Source organism: Salvelinus alpinus, chromosome 4 (genome assembly GCF_045679555.1).
Source record: "Salvelinus alpinus chromosome 4, SLU_Salpinus.1, whole genome shotgun sequence".
Lineage (NCBI taxonomy): Eukaryota > Metazoa > Chordata > Actinopteri > Salmoniformes > Salmonidae > Salvelinus > Salvelinus alpinus.
Window position 1 is genome coordinate 5,539,561 of NC_092089.1, and position 14,462 is coordinate 5,554,022.

Below are 14,462 nucleotides of genomic sequence, written 5' to 3' on the forward strand. Positions count from 1 at the left end.
TATTTCCCGACCTTTTTTGGAATATCATTATATTTGTTTTTTTTAGGTTAACGGTCAGAGCCCAACTCTGACAGAACCTGTGAAGACGATCTAGGTGCTGCTGTAACCCCTCTTTAGTGGGAGACAGCAGCACCAGGTCATCTGCGTACAGCAGACACTTGATTTCAGTGTTGTGTAGGGTGATACCAGGTGCTGCCGATTCTTCTAATATTTTTGCCAATTCATTAATGTAGATGTTAAATAATGTTGGACTTATTGGGCAGCCCTGTTTCACTCCACGCCCCTGAGAGAAGAAGTCTGTTTGCTTGTTGCCAATTTTAACCGCACATTTGTTTTTAGTGTACATTGATTTAATAAAATCATATGTTTTCCCTCCAATACCACTTTCTATTAGTTTATAAAAAAGACCTTCGTGCCAAATTGAATCAAATGCTTTCTTGAAATCTACAAAACACGAGTAGATTTTGTCTTTGTTTTGGTTAACTTGTTTATCAATTAGAGTGTGGAGGGTGTAAATGTGGTCTGTTGTACGATAATTTTTTAGAAATCCAATCTGGCTTCTGCTCAGGACGTTGTGTTCGTCAAGGAAATTATGTAGTCTGCTATTTATAATACTGCAGAGAATTTTCCCCAAGTTGCTGTTAACGCAAATTCCTCTGTAATTATTTGGGTCAAATTTGTCTCCATTTTTATAGATTGGTGTGATCAATCCCTGGTTCCAAATATCGGGGAAAATACCTGCAGTGAGGATAATGTTGAAGAGTTTGAGTATAGCCAATTTGAATTTGTGGTCTGTATATTTGATCATTTCATTTAAAATACCATCAGCACCACAGGCCTTTTTGGGTTGGAGATTGCATAGTTTTTCCAATAATTCTTCTTCTGTAATTGGGGTATCCACAGGATTCTGATAGTCTTTGACTGCTAATTCAAGGATTTGTAATTTTTCTTGTATATCTTTTTGTTCTGGGCTCTTTGTTATATTGCTGTAGAGGTTTGCAAAGTGATTTCTCCACATATCCCCATTTTGGATAGCCAATTCCTCATGATGAGGTTTGTTTAATTTATTCCAATTCTCCCAGAAGTGGTTTGATTCTATGGATTCCTCAATTCCATCCAGCTGATTTCTAATGTGCTGTTCCTTTTTTGTTCTTAGGGTGCGTTTGTATTGCTTCAGTGTTTCCCCATATTGAAGGCGTATATTTTTGTTGTCTGGTTCTCTGTGTTTTTGATTAGATATATTTCTCAATGACTTTCTTAGATTTTTGCAATCATTATCAAACCATTTTTCATTATCTGTTATTTTTGGTTTGCTCTTATGCTTCTTTAGATTAGCCAAGGAGGCTAATTTGTAAAATATAAAGTTTATGTTCCTAACGGCCAAATTTACACCTTCATTGCTGAAGGAGAACGTTAAGGCTAAAAAGTTGTCCAGGAGAGATTGTATTTTTTGGCTACTAATTGCTTTTTGGTAGATGTCTGTACTGTTTGCACTCCATCTATAGGCTTGTTTAGTACCATGTAGTTTATTGGGCCATGATGCTTCATGGTTGGGTTCTGCTCTTCTCAGATACACTGTGATTTTACTGTGGTCTGAGAGAGGTGTTAGTGGGCTGACTGTGAAGGCTCTGAGAGACTCTGGGTTTAGGTCGGTGAGGAAGTAGTCTACAGTGCTGCTGCCAAGAGATGAGCTGTAGGTGTACCTACCAAAAGAGTCTCCTCTCAGCCTGCCATTGACTATGTACAGACCCAGTGTTCGACAGAGCCTCAGGAGCTGTACTCCGTTTTTGTTTTTCACTTTGTCATAGTTGTTTCTGTGGGGGTATGTGGGGAGGGAAAGGTTGTTGCTTCCTGGTAGGTATTTATCCCCATGACTGTTAATAGTGTCTTGTTCTTCTGCTGTTCTAGCATTCAGGTCTCCACAGACCAGTACGTTGCCTTGGGCCTGAAAGTGACTAATCTCCCCCTCTAGAATGGAGAAACTCTCTTCATTGAAGTAGGGTGACTCTGAGGGGGGAATGTATGTGGCACAGAGGAAGACGTTTTTATCTGTCAAGATAGCCTCCTTGTTTATTTTTAACCAGATAAAGAATTCTCCTGTTTTGATCAATTCGATTGAATTAATTAGTTCAGATTTATACCATATTAGCATTCCCCCTGAGTCTCTGCCCTGTTTGATTCCTTTTAATTTAGTGGATGGTATGATTATCTCCCTATAACCTAGTGGACAGCCAGTGGAAACATCACCTCTGCACCATGTTTCCTGTAGTACTACAATATCAACATCATCAATTTCTTTCAGGAAGTCTGGGTTTCTGCTCTTTAGCCCAAAAGCAGAGGACTTCAATCCTTGTAAATTCCAACATGCAACGTAAAAAGACTTCATCACTTTTTTTCTTTTCTTTTCTTTACCTTTCAAAATGAGATAAACACTCACAATCCAAGAAGAACCATTAAAATAGGATTTTTCAATTAAAGTAAACTCTTATTTTGCAAATGTGATTTGTTTATCATTTAAGATAGAATTTGTGTCATGCCACTTGGGTGGATGTAATGTGAGAATGGTGGAGTTCTTGTGCTCATCTTACCATGACCCTCGGCCCATCACATGTGAGCATAGTAGACTCAGCATTTGTTTGATGTCACTCATTTGGTTGGTGGGGGCTGGGCCAGTTGCTCCTCTCACAGCCTGTGCGTAGCTCTGCCTGCTGGGCTGTGGCTCCTCCAGGTGTGGGTCTGCGGTGGGGGGCAGGGGGGTGGGAGGCCTCGTCTGGGTGGCTCTGAAGCTGGGCTGGGGTGGTCTGTGCTGCGCTGGCTGTGGTGGGCATTGAGGTTGGTGGTGCTGTGGTCGTGGCTGGGGGGTCCAGGGTGCTGGTCCGGGATGTTGTCTCGGTGATCTCGGCAGGGTGGATATTGCTCTGCTGTTCCTGGGTGGAGAGGTCGGGCTGCGGTTTAAAGCGACGTCCTTGAGAGTCTTGGCAAGGATGGGGACTGTCTCCCTGTACAGGTGAACATGGTCATAGAGACAGTCCAGATCGAGGGTGGGATGGTGGGCCAGGTGTACATTGGGTCGCAGGGCACAGTCCCGGGATAGGCTGGCGTTTATTCTTTGGATTGTGGCAGGGTGGAAGTCCCTCCTCTGTAGAAGGGTTGACACTATGATTCTTGTGTTGGGGAAGATTGCGGAGGCCTTCTCAATCACTCCCCGTAGTGAAGTGGCCACCCTCTCCTGCTGAGCACGCAGGTCGTTGCTTCCGGTGTGTATGATTATGTGGCTTGGCGACCCGAGATGGTTCTTATCAAGCAGCTCCATGGCACTCTGCGTTGTTGGGCACCACACCTTTCTCGTTTTGTGTCTAGGGAAAAGTTTCTTCTCCTGAACATACTTCCCATTTGAGTCCATTAACAGGACGATGTCAGCCAGTGTTTCTTCTGGACTGGGGGGGGCAGAGGGGGGGCTGGTGGGTGTTGGAGCTGGGGTGTGGCTGGTCTGTGTCGGTGCCACTGTCAGTGGGAGGCTGTTCTGTGGGTTGTGGAGGAGGGATGCAGCAGCCAGGGCTGGGGAAGTCTGGCTGGTTGAGCTGGGTTCCTCTGCTGTGTGAGGGCAGGTCATAGGGTGGTGATCTATCTGCTCCTGCAGCCTGTCCTCTGCTCTCTTTCTCTCCTGCAGCTCCTCTCTTAGTGCGGTCAGCTCCTTATTGCTGCTCTGCCTGTCTTTTTGGAGCTCTCTCACCTCCTTTGTTAGATCAGCCAGCTCTCTCTTGAGTCCGTCTCTCTCTTGCTGAACCTCTTTCAGCTGTGTTGCAAGGCTGCTGTCCTGCTCTGTCCTCACCTTGGTTAGGAGCTCCTCTAAGGTGTGGTTGTCTGGTTGCTGTTTGCTCACGCTCTCCCTGAGCAGGACCACCTCCCCCTCCAGTTTGGTGAACTCATCCCTCATGGCAGCCATGGTGGTGAGGAGGGCCTGAGCCTGCTCTGCACTGAGGGGGTCGCTCTCCTCCTGGGGCGTGTCCTCCACTATGGTGGGAAGAGAGGTGCTGGATGTGCTTGTTTGGGTGGGGAGGGTAGGGGTGAGGGTGGTGCTGGTGGAGTTTCTCTTGTGGGAGGGCATGTCACTGGTGGTGTCCTTTTCTCTCTCCGCTCTCTCCTTAATGGTCTGAAAGTCTGTTTCAAACAGCCTAATGTTACCTTGCACCATGACAGTTCCAGTCTTGTAGAGGTTGATTGTTATCATGGTGCTGTCAGGGTCGTCTGTCTCTTTGATTTTCAGCTTCCACCCATTACAGATTCCCTCTTTCTTTATGCATGGGTAGTGAGAGCAGACTGCTGAGCGCCATGCATTTGGCTGGTCAGTGAGGAAGATGAGATTACTCACGTCACCGTTTTTGTAGAGGTCTGCAAAAAGGGTTTCTGGCCTCTCTTCTAGTAGTTTCTGTTTAAAAGTTTTCCTCATTGTGTCATTGTTGGCCTTTTTTGGGTAGAGAATGGATTCTGCGCTGAGGGGGAGTGTGGACATGGTGTCTGTGCGCTCTGCTACTACCGCTACTGCTGCGCTGTTCTGCTGCCCCGTTGCCATGGCAACCGATTTGTTCGTCTGCTGTTCGCGCTACTTTCAAAAATCAGCAAAAAGAGTGAAAAATCCTCACACAAAAAACTGAAGATATGTTTACAGTTAGTCCGTGCTCCTTTTTGTTTTACTCACTCAGTTTGGTCGTTTGATGTAGTTGTATTAACTGACCTTGCTAGTTTTGTTCTAGCTCGTTTCTTCTGGCTAGCTTGTTAGTCTGCTGGCTGGGTCTTTGTTGTGTAGCTAGCTAGCTAGACTCAAAACTTCTTAACTTGAGGCGCAAAGTTATTTTATTTTTTTTATTTTTTTTTCTATTCTGAATGAATAGAGTTGTTGTTCATTACTTCTTGTCTGGAATTCTTCTTCGATTAGAGTGTTTATCTCATTCTAAAACCCCCCCAAAAAATCAAATATATCAGGAGCTCATGTTGAGCATGACTCTCTCTCTCTCTGTCTCTATGTCTCTCTCTCTCTGTCTCTCTCTCTCTCTGTCTCTCTGTCTCTCTCTCTCTCTCTCTCTCTCTCTCTCTCTCTCTCTCTCTCTCTGTCTCTCTCTGTCTCTCTCTCTCTCTCTCTCTCTCTCATTCTCTCTCTCTCTCATCCACTCAGTCACTCACTCAGTCACTCACTCAGTCACTCAGAGGCATTTATCACAGCTCACAGTCATACTGCTGCTAAGGTCATTTATCACAACTCTGGACAACCTTTTATGCTTGAGAGTCTGAGAACGAGTCTCTGTGTGTGTGTGTGTGTGTGTGTGTGTGTGTGTGTGTGTGTGTGTGTGTGTGTGTGTGTGTGTGTGTGTGTGTGTGTGTGCGTACTGCCACCCATTCATGTTAATGTTCTGCAGCATCTGGCTAGTGTGTTTCCAGCAGATTGTTAGTTCAGAGGGGAGCCTCAGACTCTTGAGACTAGTTTAGGGGTTTTCAGAGTGTTACTAGACACACTCAATATCACCATGAAGTTTATGATCAATAACTAGATATTGTTTCCAGAGAGAGGGCGGGGGGGGGGGGTAGAGTGAGAGAGGGACGGAGGGAGTAGAGAAAGAGAGAGGGGGAGAAAGTTTGAGAGGTAGTAGAGTGAGAGATGGGGAGAGAGAGGGGGGGAGTAGAGAGAGAGAGTGAGGGGGGAGGGAGGGAGTAGAGAGAGAGAGAGAGTGAAAGGGGGAGGGAGGGAGTAGAGAGAGAGAGTGAGAGGGGGGGGAGTAGAGAGAGAGAGTGAGAGGGGGAGGGAGGAGAGAGAGAGAGTGAGAGGGGGGGTAGAGAGAGAGTGAGAGGGGGAGGGAGGTAGTAGAGAGAGAGAGAGAGTGAGAGGGGGGGAGGTAGAGAGAGAGAGTATCAACATATTGTGCCAGGGTCAATCTTCATATCAAATACTCAGGCCATCACAACAGGTTGCCAATGGATCTTTATGGAGCTGTGAGTTACTGAATGGATGTGAGAGATTGAGTTACTGAATGGATGTGAGAGATTGAGTTACTGAATGGATGTGAGAGATTGAGTTACTGAATGGATGTGAGAGATTGAGTTACTGAATGGATGTGAGAGATTGAGTTACTGAATGGATGTGAGAGATTGGGTTACTGAATGAATGTGAGAGATTGAGTTACTGAATGGTCAACCCCCTGCCTAATCCCATCCTCTCAGTCTAACTATAACCCCCTGCCTAATCCCATCCTCTCAGTCTAACTATATCCTCCTGCTCCAGACTTAAACCATTTTTCCCAATTGCCAGTAATTCCCCAGCTGGCTGAGCATCCCTCCCCTCCTCCCTCCCGTTCATTCACCTACAGCCATTAGGTTATTTGTTAGGAGTAACCAGTGCAGACAGAGACGCTGTATTCCCCTCTGGGAGCAGGTCTCCAGATGAAAGGCTGCAGCAGTCTGGTAACCAGGGCTCGGTCTGCAGCAGTCTGGTAACCAGGGCTCGGTCTGCAGCAGTCTGGTAACCAGGGCTCGGTCTGCAGCAGTCTGGTAACCAGGGCTCGGTCTGCAGCAGTCTGGTAACCAGGGCTCGGTCTGCAGCAGTCTGGTAACCAGGGCTCGGTCTGCAGCAGTCTGGTAACCAGGGCTCGGTCTGCAGCAGTCTGGTAACCAGGGCTCGGTCTGCAGCAGTCTGGTAACCAGGGCTCGGTGGCCCAGTGACCCACTCTGCTGTCTGGTAACCAGGGCTCGGTCTGCAGCAGTCTGGTAACCAAGGCTCGGTATGCAGCAGTCTGGTAACCAGGGCTCGGTCTGCAGCAGTCTGGTAACCAGGGCTCGGTCTGCAGCAGTCTGGTAACCAAGGCTCGGTCTGCAGCAGTCTGGTAACCAGGGCTCGGTCTGCAGCAGTCTGGTAACCAAGGCTCGGTCTGCAGCAGTCTGGTAACCAGGGCTCGGTCTGCAGCAGTCTGGTAACCAGGGCTCGGTCTGCAGCAGTCTGGTAACCAGGGCTCGGTCTGCAGCAGTCTGGTAACCAGGGCTCGGTCTGCAGCAGTCTGGTAACCAGGGCTCGGTCTGCAGCAGTCTGGTAACCAGGGCTCGGTCTGCAGCAGTCTGGTAACCAGGGCTCCAAGGAAAGACTAGGAGGAGGACAGGGAGGAGGATAAAGGAGGTAGAGAGAGAGAGGGAGGAACAGAAGGAGGTAGAGAGTGGGAGGAGGATGAGGGAGAGGGAGGAGGAGGAGGTAGAGAGAGGGAGAGCGAGAGAGAGGGGGGGAGGAGGAGGTAGAGAGAGAGAGGGAGGAGGAGGTAGAGAGAGAGATGGAGTACGAGAGAGGAGGAGGATATGGAGGTAGAAAGAGAGAGAGGGAGAGCGAGAGAGAAAGAGGAAGGGAGGAGGAGGTAGGGAGAGAGAGAGAGAGAGGGAGGAGGAGGTAGAGAGAGAGAGGGAGGATGAGGTAGAGAGAGGAATGAGAAGTATAGAGGGAGGGAGGAGGAGGTAGAGAGAGAGGAAGGATAATGATAGAGAGAGAGAGGGAGGGAGGGAAGAGGAGGGAGAGAGAGAGGGAGGAGTGGGAGAGGGAGGGGGGTGCTCTGATGTCTTGACTCCAACCTGCCTGGATTTCCTGAGCTGTCTTTATAAACACTATGATCCTGGAAGGAGTCCAGACTAGAGACTGTTCCAGTATAATGAACTGGTTCCCTTCCAGATCAGAGAGTTGTGTTTAAACTCCCCCAACCCTCTGGCAGGATGACACCAGGCTGCTTCTTTAACTCAGTATTATCCTGCTATTTAATACTGCTGTATCCCTCTGCTTCTTTAACTCAGTATTATCCTGCTATTTAATACTACAGCATCATGCTGTATCCCTCTGCTTCTTTAACTCAGTATTATCCTGCTATTTAATACTACAGCATCCCACTGCTTCTTTAACTCAGTATTATCCTGCTATTTAATACTACAGTATCCCTCTGCTTCTTTAACTCAGTATTATCCTGCTGTTTAATACTACAGTATCCCTCTGCTTCTTTAACTCAGTATTATCCTGCTATTTAATACTACAGTATCCCTCTGCTTCTTTAACTCAGTATTATCCTGCTATTTAATACTACAGCATCCCTCTGCTTCTTTAACTCTGTATTATCCTGCTATTTAATACTACAGTATCCCTCTGCTTCTTTAACTCAGTATTATCCTGCTATTTAATACTACAGTATCCCTCTGCTTCTTTAACTCAGTATTATCCTGCTATTTAATACTACAGTATCCCTCTGCTTCTTTAACTCAGTATTATCCTGCTATTTAATACTACAGTATCCCTCTGCTTCTTTAACTCAGTATTATCCTGCTATTTAATACTACAGTATCCCTCTGCTTCTTTAACTCAGTATTATCCTGCTATTTAATACTACAGCATCCCTCTGCTTCTTTAACTCAGTATTATCCTGCTATTTAATACTACAGTATCCCTCTGCTTCTTTAACTCAGTATTATCCTGCTATTTAATACTACAGTATCCCTCTGCTTCTTTAACTCAGTATTATCCTGCTATTTAATACTACTGTATCCCTCTGTATCCCTCTGCTTCTTTAACTCAGTATTATCCTGCTATTTAATACTACAGTATCCCTCTGTATCCCTCTGCTTCTTTAACTCAGTATTATCCTGCTATTTAATACTACTGTATCCCTCTGCTTCTTTAACTCAGTATTATCCTGCTATTTAATACTACAGTATCCCTCTGTATCCCTCTGCTTCTTTAACTCAGTATTATCCTGCTATTTAATACTACAGTATCCCTCTGTATCCCTCTGCTTCTTTAACTCAGTATTATCCTGCTATTTAATACTACAGTATCCCTCTGCTTCTTTAACTCAGTATTATCCTGCTATTTAATACTACAGCATCCCTCTGCTTCTTTAACTCAGTATTATCCTGCTATTTAATACTACAGTATCCCTCTGTATCCCTCTGCTTCTTTAACTCAGTATTATCCTGCTATTTAATACTACAGTATCCCTCTGCTTCTTTAACTCAGTATTATCCTGCTATTTAATACTACAGCATCCCACTGTATCCCTCTGCTTCTTTAACTCAGTATTATCCTGCTATTTAATACTACAGTATCCCTCTGCTTCTTTAACTCAGTATTATCCTGCTATTTAATACTACAGTATCCCTCTGCTTCTTTAACTCAGTATTATCCTGCTATTTAATACTACAGTATCCCTCTGCTTCTTTAACTCAGTATTATCCTGCTATTTAATACTACAGTATCCCTCTGCTTCTTTAACTCAGTATTATCCTGCTATTTAATACTACAGCATCCCACTGTATCCCTCTGCTTCTTTAACTCAGTATTATCCTGCTATTTAATACTACAGTATCCCTCTGCTTCTTTAACTCAGTATTATCCTGCTATTTAATACTACAGTATCCCTCTGCTTCTTTAACTCAGTATTATCCTGCTATTTAATACTACAGTATCCCTCTGCTTCTTTAACTCAGTATTATCCTGCTATTTAATACTACAGTATCCCTCTGTATCCCTCTGCTTCTTTAACTCAGTATTATCCTGCTATTTAATAGTACAGTATCCCTCTGCTTCTTTAACTCAGTATTATCCTGCTATTTAATACTACAGCATCCCGCTGTATCCCTCTGAAATACTTTCCATTTCATTCGTCAGTTAAACAACATGTGTTTCCTGTACAACCGACTGCTATTTCAGATACCCGGCAGGTTAGAGTCAGATTCAGGCCACAAACTCTTCTTCCCTGGACACGAGCTGGTAGGAAATGAAACCGTGTGTCTCTGTGATGGGAAGTTAGAATGAGAAAGTAAATCCTTATTGGAACAGGTGGTGTGAGAGTTTTATACGGTTCCTCGGACAGCGCCAGCCTGCCTGGCTGGAAGAAGATACACGTGATGGAGGAATTCTCTCTCCTCTTGGGAGTTTGGCGGTCTTAATGTTTCATACTCCAAAACCTACCAGAATCTAGCACCAATCGGACCCGTGTTGTACCCAGAATCTAGTACCAATCGGACCCCTGTTGGACCCAGTATCTAGTACCAATCGGACCCCTGTTGGACCCAGTATCTAGTACCAATCAGACCCCTGTTGGACCCATAATCTAGTACCAATCGAACCCCTGTTGGACCCAGAATCTAGTACCAATCGGACCCCTGTTGTACACAGAATCTAGTACCAATCGGACCCCTGTTGGACCCAGTATCTAGTACTAATCAGACCCCTGTTGGACCCAGTATCTAGTACCAATCGGACCCCTGTTGGACCCAGAATCTAGTACCAATCGGACCCCTGTTGGACCCAGAATCTAGTACCAATCGGACCCCTGTTGTACCCAGAATCTAGTACCAATCGGACCCCTGTTGGACCCAGTATCTAGTACCAATCAGACCCCTGTTGGACCCAGAATCTAGTACCAATCAGACCCCTGTTGGACCCAGAATCTAGTACCAATCAGACCCCTGTTGGACCCTGTATCTAGTACCAATCAGACCCCTGTTGGACCCAGTATCTAGTACCAATCAGACCCCTGTTGGACCCAGTATCTAGTACCAATCAGAACCCTGTTGGACCCAGTATCTAGTACCAATCAGACCCCTGTTGTGTCCTCTCACCATAGAGAGAACCCTTAACCTTGCAGGTCCAGTCTCTCTGTGTACTGTGAGAGAGTTGCAGGGTCCAGTCTCTCTGTGTACTGTGAGAGAGTTGCAGGGTCCAGTCTCTCTGTGTACTGTGAGAGAGTTGCAGGGTCCAGTCTCTCTGTGTACTGTGAGAGAGTAGCAGGGTCCAGTCTCTCTGTGTACTGTGAGAGAGTTACAGGGTCCAGTCTCTCTGTGTACTGTGAGAGAGTTGCAGGGTCCAGTCTCTCTGTGTACTGTGAGAGAGTTGCAGGGTCCAGTCTCTCTGTGTACTGTGAGAGAGTTACAGGGTCCAGTCTCTCTGTGTACTGTGAGAGAGTTACAGGTCCAGTCTCTCGGTGTACTGTGAGAGAGTTACAGGGTCCAGTCTCTCTGTGTACTGTGAGAGAGTTGCAGGGTCCAGTCTCTCTGTGTACTGTGAGAGAGTTGCAGGGTCCAGTCTCTCTGTGTACTGTGAGAGAGTTACAGGTTCCAGTCTCTCTGTGTACTGTGAGAGAGTTACAGGGTCCAGTCTTTCTGTGTACTGTGAGAGAGTTGCAGGGTCCAGTCTCTCTGTGTACTGTGAGAGAGTTACAGGTCCAGTCTCTCTGTGTACTGTGAGAGAGTTACAGGGTCCAGTCTCTCTGTGTACTTTGAGAGAGTTACAGGTCCAGTCTCTCTGTGTACTGTGAGAGAGTTACAGGTCCAGTCTCTCTGTGTACTGTGAGAGTGTTGCAGGGTCCAGTCTCTCTGTGTACTGTGAGAGAGTTACAGGGTCCAGTCTCTCTGTGTACTGTGAGAGAGTTACAGGGTCCAGTCTCTCTGTGTACTGTGAGAGAGTTACAGGTCCAGTCTCTCTGTGTACTGTGAGAGAGTTACAGGTCCAGTCTCTCTGTGTACTGTGAGAGAGTTGCAGGGTCCAGTCTCTCTGTGTACTGTGAGAGAGTTACAGGTCCAGTCTCTCTGTGTACTGTGAGAGAGTAGCCGGGTCCAGTCTCTCTGTGTACTGTGAGAGAGTTACAGGGTCCAGTCTCTCTGTGTACTGTGAGAGAGTTACAGGGTCCAGTCTCTCTGTGTACTGTGAGAGATTTGCAGGGTCCAGTCTCTCTGTGTACTGTGAGAGAGTTACAGGGTCCAGTCTCTCTGTGTACTGTGAGAGAGTATCAGGTCCAGTCTCTCTGTGTACTGTGAGAGAGTAGCAGGGTCCAGTCTCTCTGTGTACTGTGAGAGAGTTACAGGGTCCAGTCTCTCTGTGTACTGTGAGAGAGTTACAGGGTCCAGTCTCTCTGTGTACTGTGAGATAGTTGCAGGGTCCAGTCTCTCTGTGTACTGTGAGATAGTTGCAGGGTCCAGTCTCTCTGTGTACTGTGAGATAGTTACAGGGTCCAGTCTCTCTGTGTATTGTGAGAGAGTTGCAGGGTCCAGTCTCTCTGTGTACTGTGAGAGAGTTACAGGTCCAGTCTCTCTGTGTACTGTGAGAGAGTTACAGTGTCCAGTCTCTCTGTGTACTGTGAGATAGTTACAGGGTCCAGTCTCTCTGTGTACTGTGAGAGAGTTACAGGGTCCAGTCTCTCTGTGTACTGTGAGAGAGTTACAGGGTCCAGTCTCTCTGTGTACTGTGAGAGAGTTACAGGTCCAGTCTCTCTGTGTACTGTGAGAGAGTTGCAGGGTCCAGTCTCTCTGTGTACTGTGAGAGAGTAGCAGGGTCCAGTCTCTCTGTGTACTGTGAGAGAGTTACAGGGTCCAGTCTCTCTGTGTACTGTGAGAGAGTTACAGGGTCCAGTCTCTCTGTGTACTGTGAGAGAGTTACAGGGTCCAGTCTCTCTGTGTACTGTGAGAGAGTTGCAGGGTCCAGTCTCTCTGTGTACTGTGAGAGAGTTACAGGGTCCAGTCTCTATGTGTACTGTGAGAGAGTTGCAGGGTCCAGTCTCTCTGTGTACTGTGAGAGAGTTACAGGTCCAGTCTCTCTGTGTACTGTGAGAGAGTTACAGGTCCAGTCTCTCTGTGTACTGTGAGAGAGTTACAGGGTCCAGTCTCTCTGTGTACTGTGAGAGAGTTACAGGGTCCAGTCTCTCTGTGTACTGTGAGAGAGTTACAGGGTCCAGTCTCTCTGTGTACTGTGAGAGAGTTACAGGGTCCAGTCTCTCTGTGTACTGTGAGAGAGTTACAGGTCCAGTCTCTCTGTGTACTGTGAGAGAGTTGCAGGGTCCAGTCTCTCTGTGTACTGTGAGAGAGTTGCAGGGTCCAGTCTCTCTGTGTACTGTGAGAGAGTTACAGGTCCAGTCTCTCTGTGTACTGTGAGAGAGTTACAGGTCCAGTCTCTCTGTGTACTGTGAGAGAGTTACAGGTCCAGTCTCTCTGTGTACTGTGAGAGAGTTACAGGGTCCATTCTCTCTGTGTACTGTGAGAGAGTTACAGGGTCCATTCTCTCTGTGTACTGTGAGAGAGTTGCAGGGTCCAGTCTCTCTGTGTACTGTGAGAGAGGTGCAGGGTCCAGTCTCTCTGTGTACTGTGAGAGAGGTGCAGGGTCCAGTCTCTCTGTGTACTGTGAGAGAGTTGCAGGGTCCAGTCTCTCTGTGTACTGTGAGAGAGTTGCAGGGTCCAGTCTCTCTGTGTACTGTGAGAGAGTTACAGGGTCCAGTCTCTCTGTGTACTGTGAGAGAGTTGCAGGGTCCAGTCTCTCTGTGTACTGTGAGAGAGTTACAGCAGGGTCCAGTCTCTCTGTGTACTGTGAGAGAGTTGCAGGGTCCAGTCTCTCTGTGTACTGTGAGAGAGTTACAGCAGGGTCCAGTCTCTCTGTGTACTGTGAGAGAGTTACAGGGTCCAGTCTCTCTGTGTACTGTGAGAGAGTTACAGGGTCCAGTCTCTCTGTGTACTGTGAGAGAGTTACAGGGTCCAGTCTCTCTGTGTACTGTGAGAGAGTTACAGGGTCCAGTCTCTCTGTGTACTGTGAGAGAGTTACAGGGTCCAGTCTCTCTGTGTACTGTGAGAGAGTTACAGGGTCCAGTCTCTCTGTGTACTGTGAGAGAGTTACAGGTCCAGTCTCTCTGTGTACTGTGAGAGAGTTGCAGGGTCCAGTCTCTCTGTGTACTGTGAGAGAGTTACAGGGTCCAGTCTCTCTGTGTACTGTGAGAGAGTTGCAGGGTCCAGTCTCTCTGTGTACTGTGAGAGAGTTACAGGTCCAGTCTCTCTGTGTACTGTGAGAGAGTTACAGGGTCCAGTCTCTCTGTGTACTGTGAGAGAGTTACAGGGTCCAGTCTCTCTGTGTACTGTGAGAGAGTTACAGGGTCCAGTCTCTCTGTGTACTGTGAGAGAGTTACAGGGTCCAGTCTCTCTGTGTACTGTGAGAGAGTTACAGGTCCAGTCTCTCTGTGTACTGTGAGAGAGTTGCAGGGTCCAGTCTCTCTGTGTACTGTGAGAGAGTTACAGGTCCAGTCTCTCTGTGTACTGTGAGAGAGTTACAGGGTTCAGGAGGTAACCTGAAACACTTTTAAGGGTCCAGAGATCATCAACAATTAAAGGCCAATCCGTAGTTTAACGAAGCAGCCAGCGGAGGTTTAAAACCTTCACCAGATCGGTCCCGCTACCTACTTCATTTTCCGTTGTTGTTTTTATTAGGTGTGAAGTCTCCCTCTCCTCCTCCGACCCTGGAGGCCTCGGTCCAGAACGTGGAGCTGAAGTTCTGCAGCAGAGCCACGGTGAACTGCGCCGGGGGAACCGTGGGAGCTGTTAAACTGTGTGCCAGGACCCCAGGTGTGTGCAGCTGTGCCCTGTTAAACTTTACTGCCTTTACCCCCCCCCACACACACCGCCCTGCATCGCCCCGC

The 14,462-nt window shown here is 47.1% G+C and overlaps 2 protein-coding genes across 2 annotated transcripts in view; one reads left to right on the forward strand and one right to left on the reverse strand.

The window, feature by feature from the left end:
• The window catches only part of LOC139572810 (intermembrane lipid transfer protein VPS13B-like), a 920,449-nt gene that overhangs the window by 261,702 nt on the left and 644,285 nt on the right, over window positions 1–14,462 (forward strand). Inside the window, exon 18 of the mRNA XM_071395592.1 lies at window positions 14,254–14,388. Coding sequence (XP_071251693.1) covers window positions 14,254–14,388 — 135 coding nt within the window. The remainder of the gene's footprint in view (window positions 1–14,253; window positions 14,389–14,462) is intronic.
• On the reverse strand, window positions 1,878–4,479 carry LOC139572801 (uncharacterized). The gene is made up of 2 exons (XM_071395576.1): window positions 2,589–4,479; window positions 1,878–2,412 (listed from the first exon to the last, which is right to left on the reverse strand). The coding sequence occupies exons 1-2, from the start codon at window positions 4,448–4,450 to the stop codon at window positions 2,409–2,411; spliced, it is 1,866 nt and encodes a 621-aa protein (XP_071251677.1). The 5' UTR covers window positions 4,451–4,479; the 3' UTR covers window positions 1,878–2,408.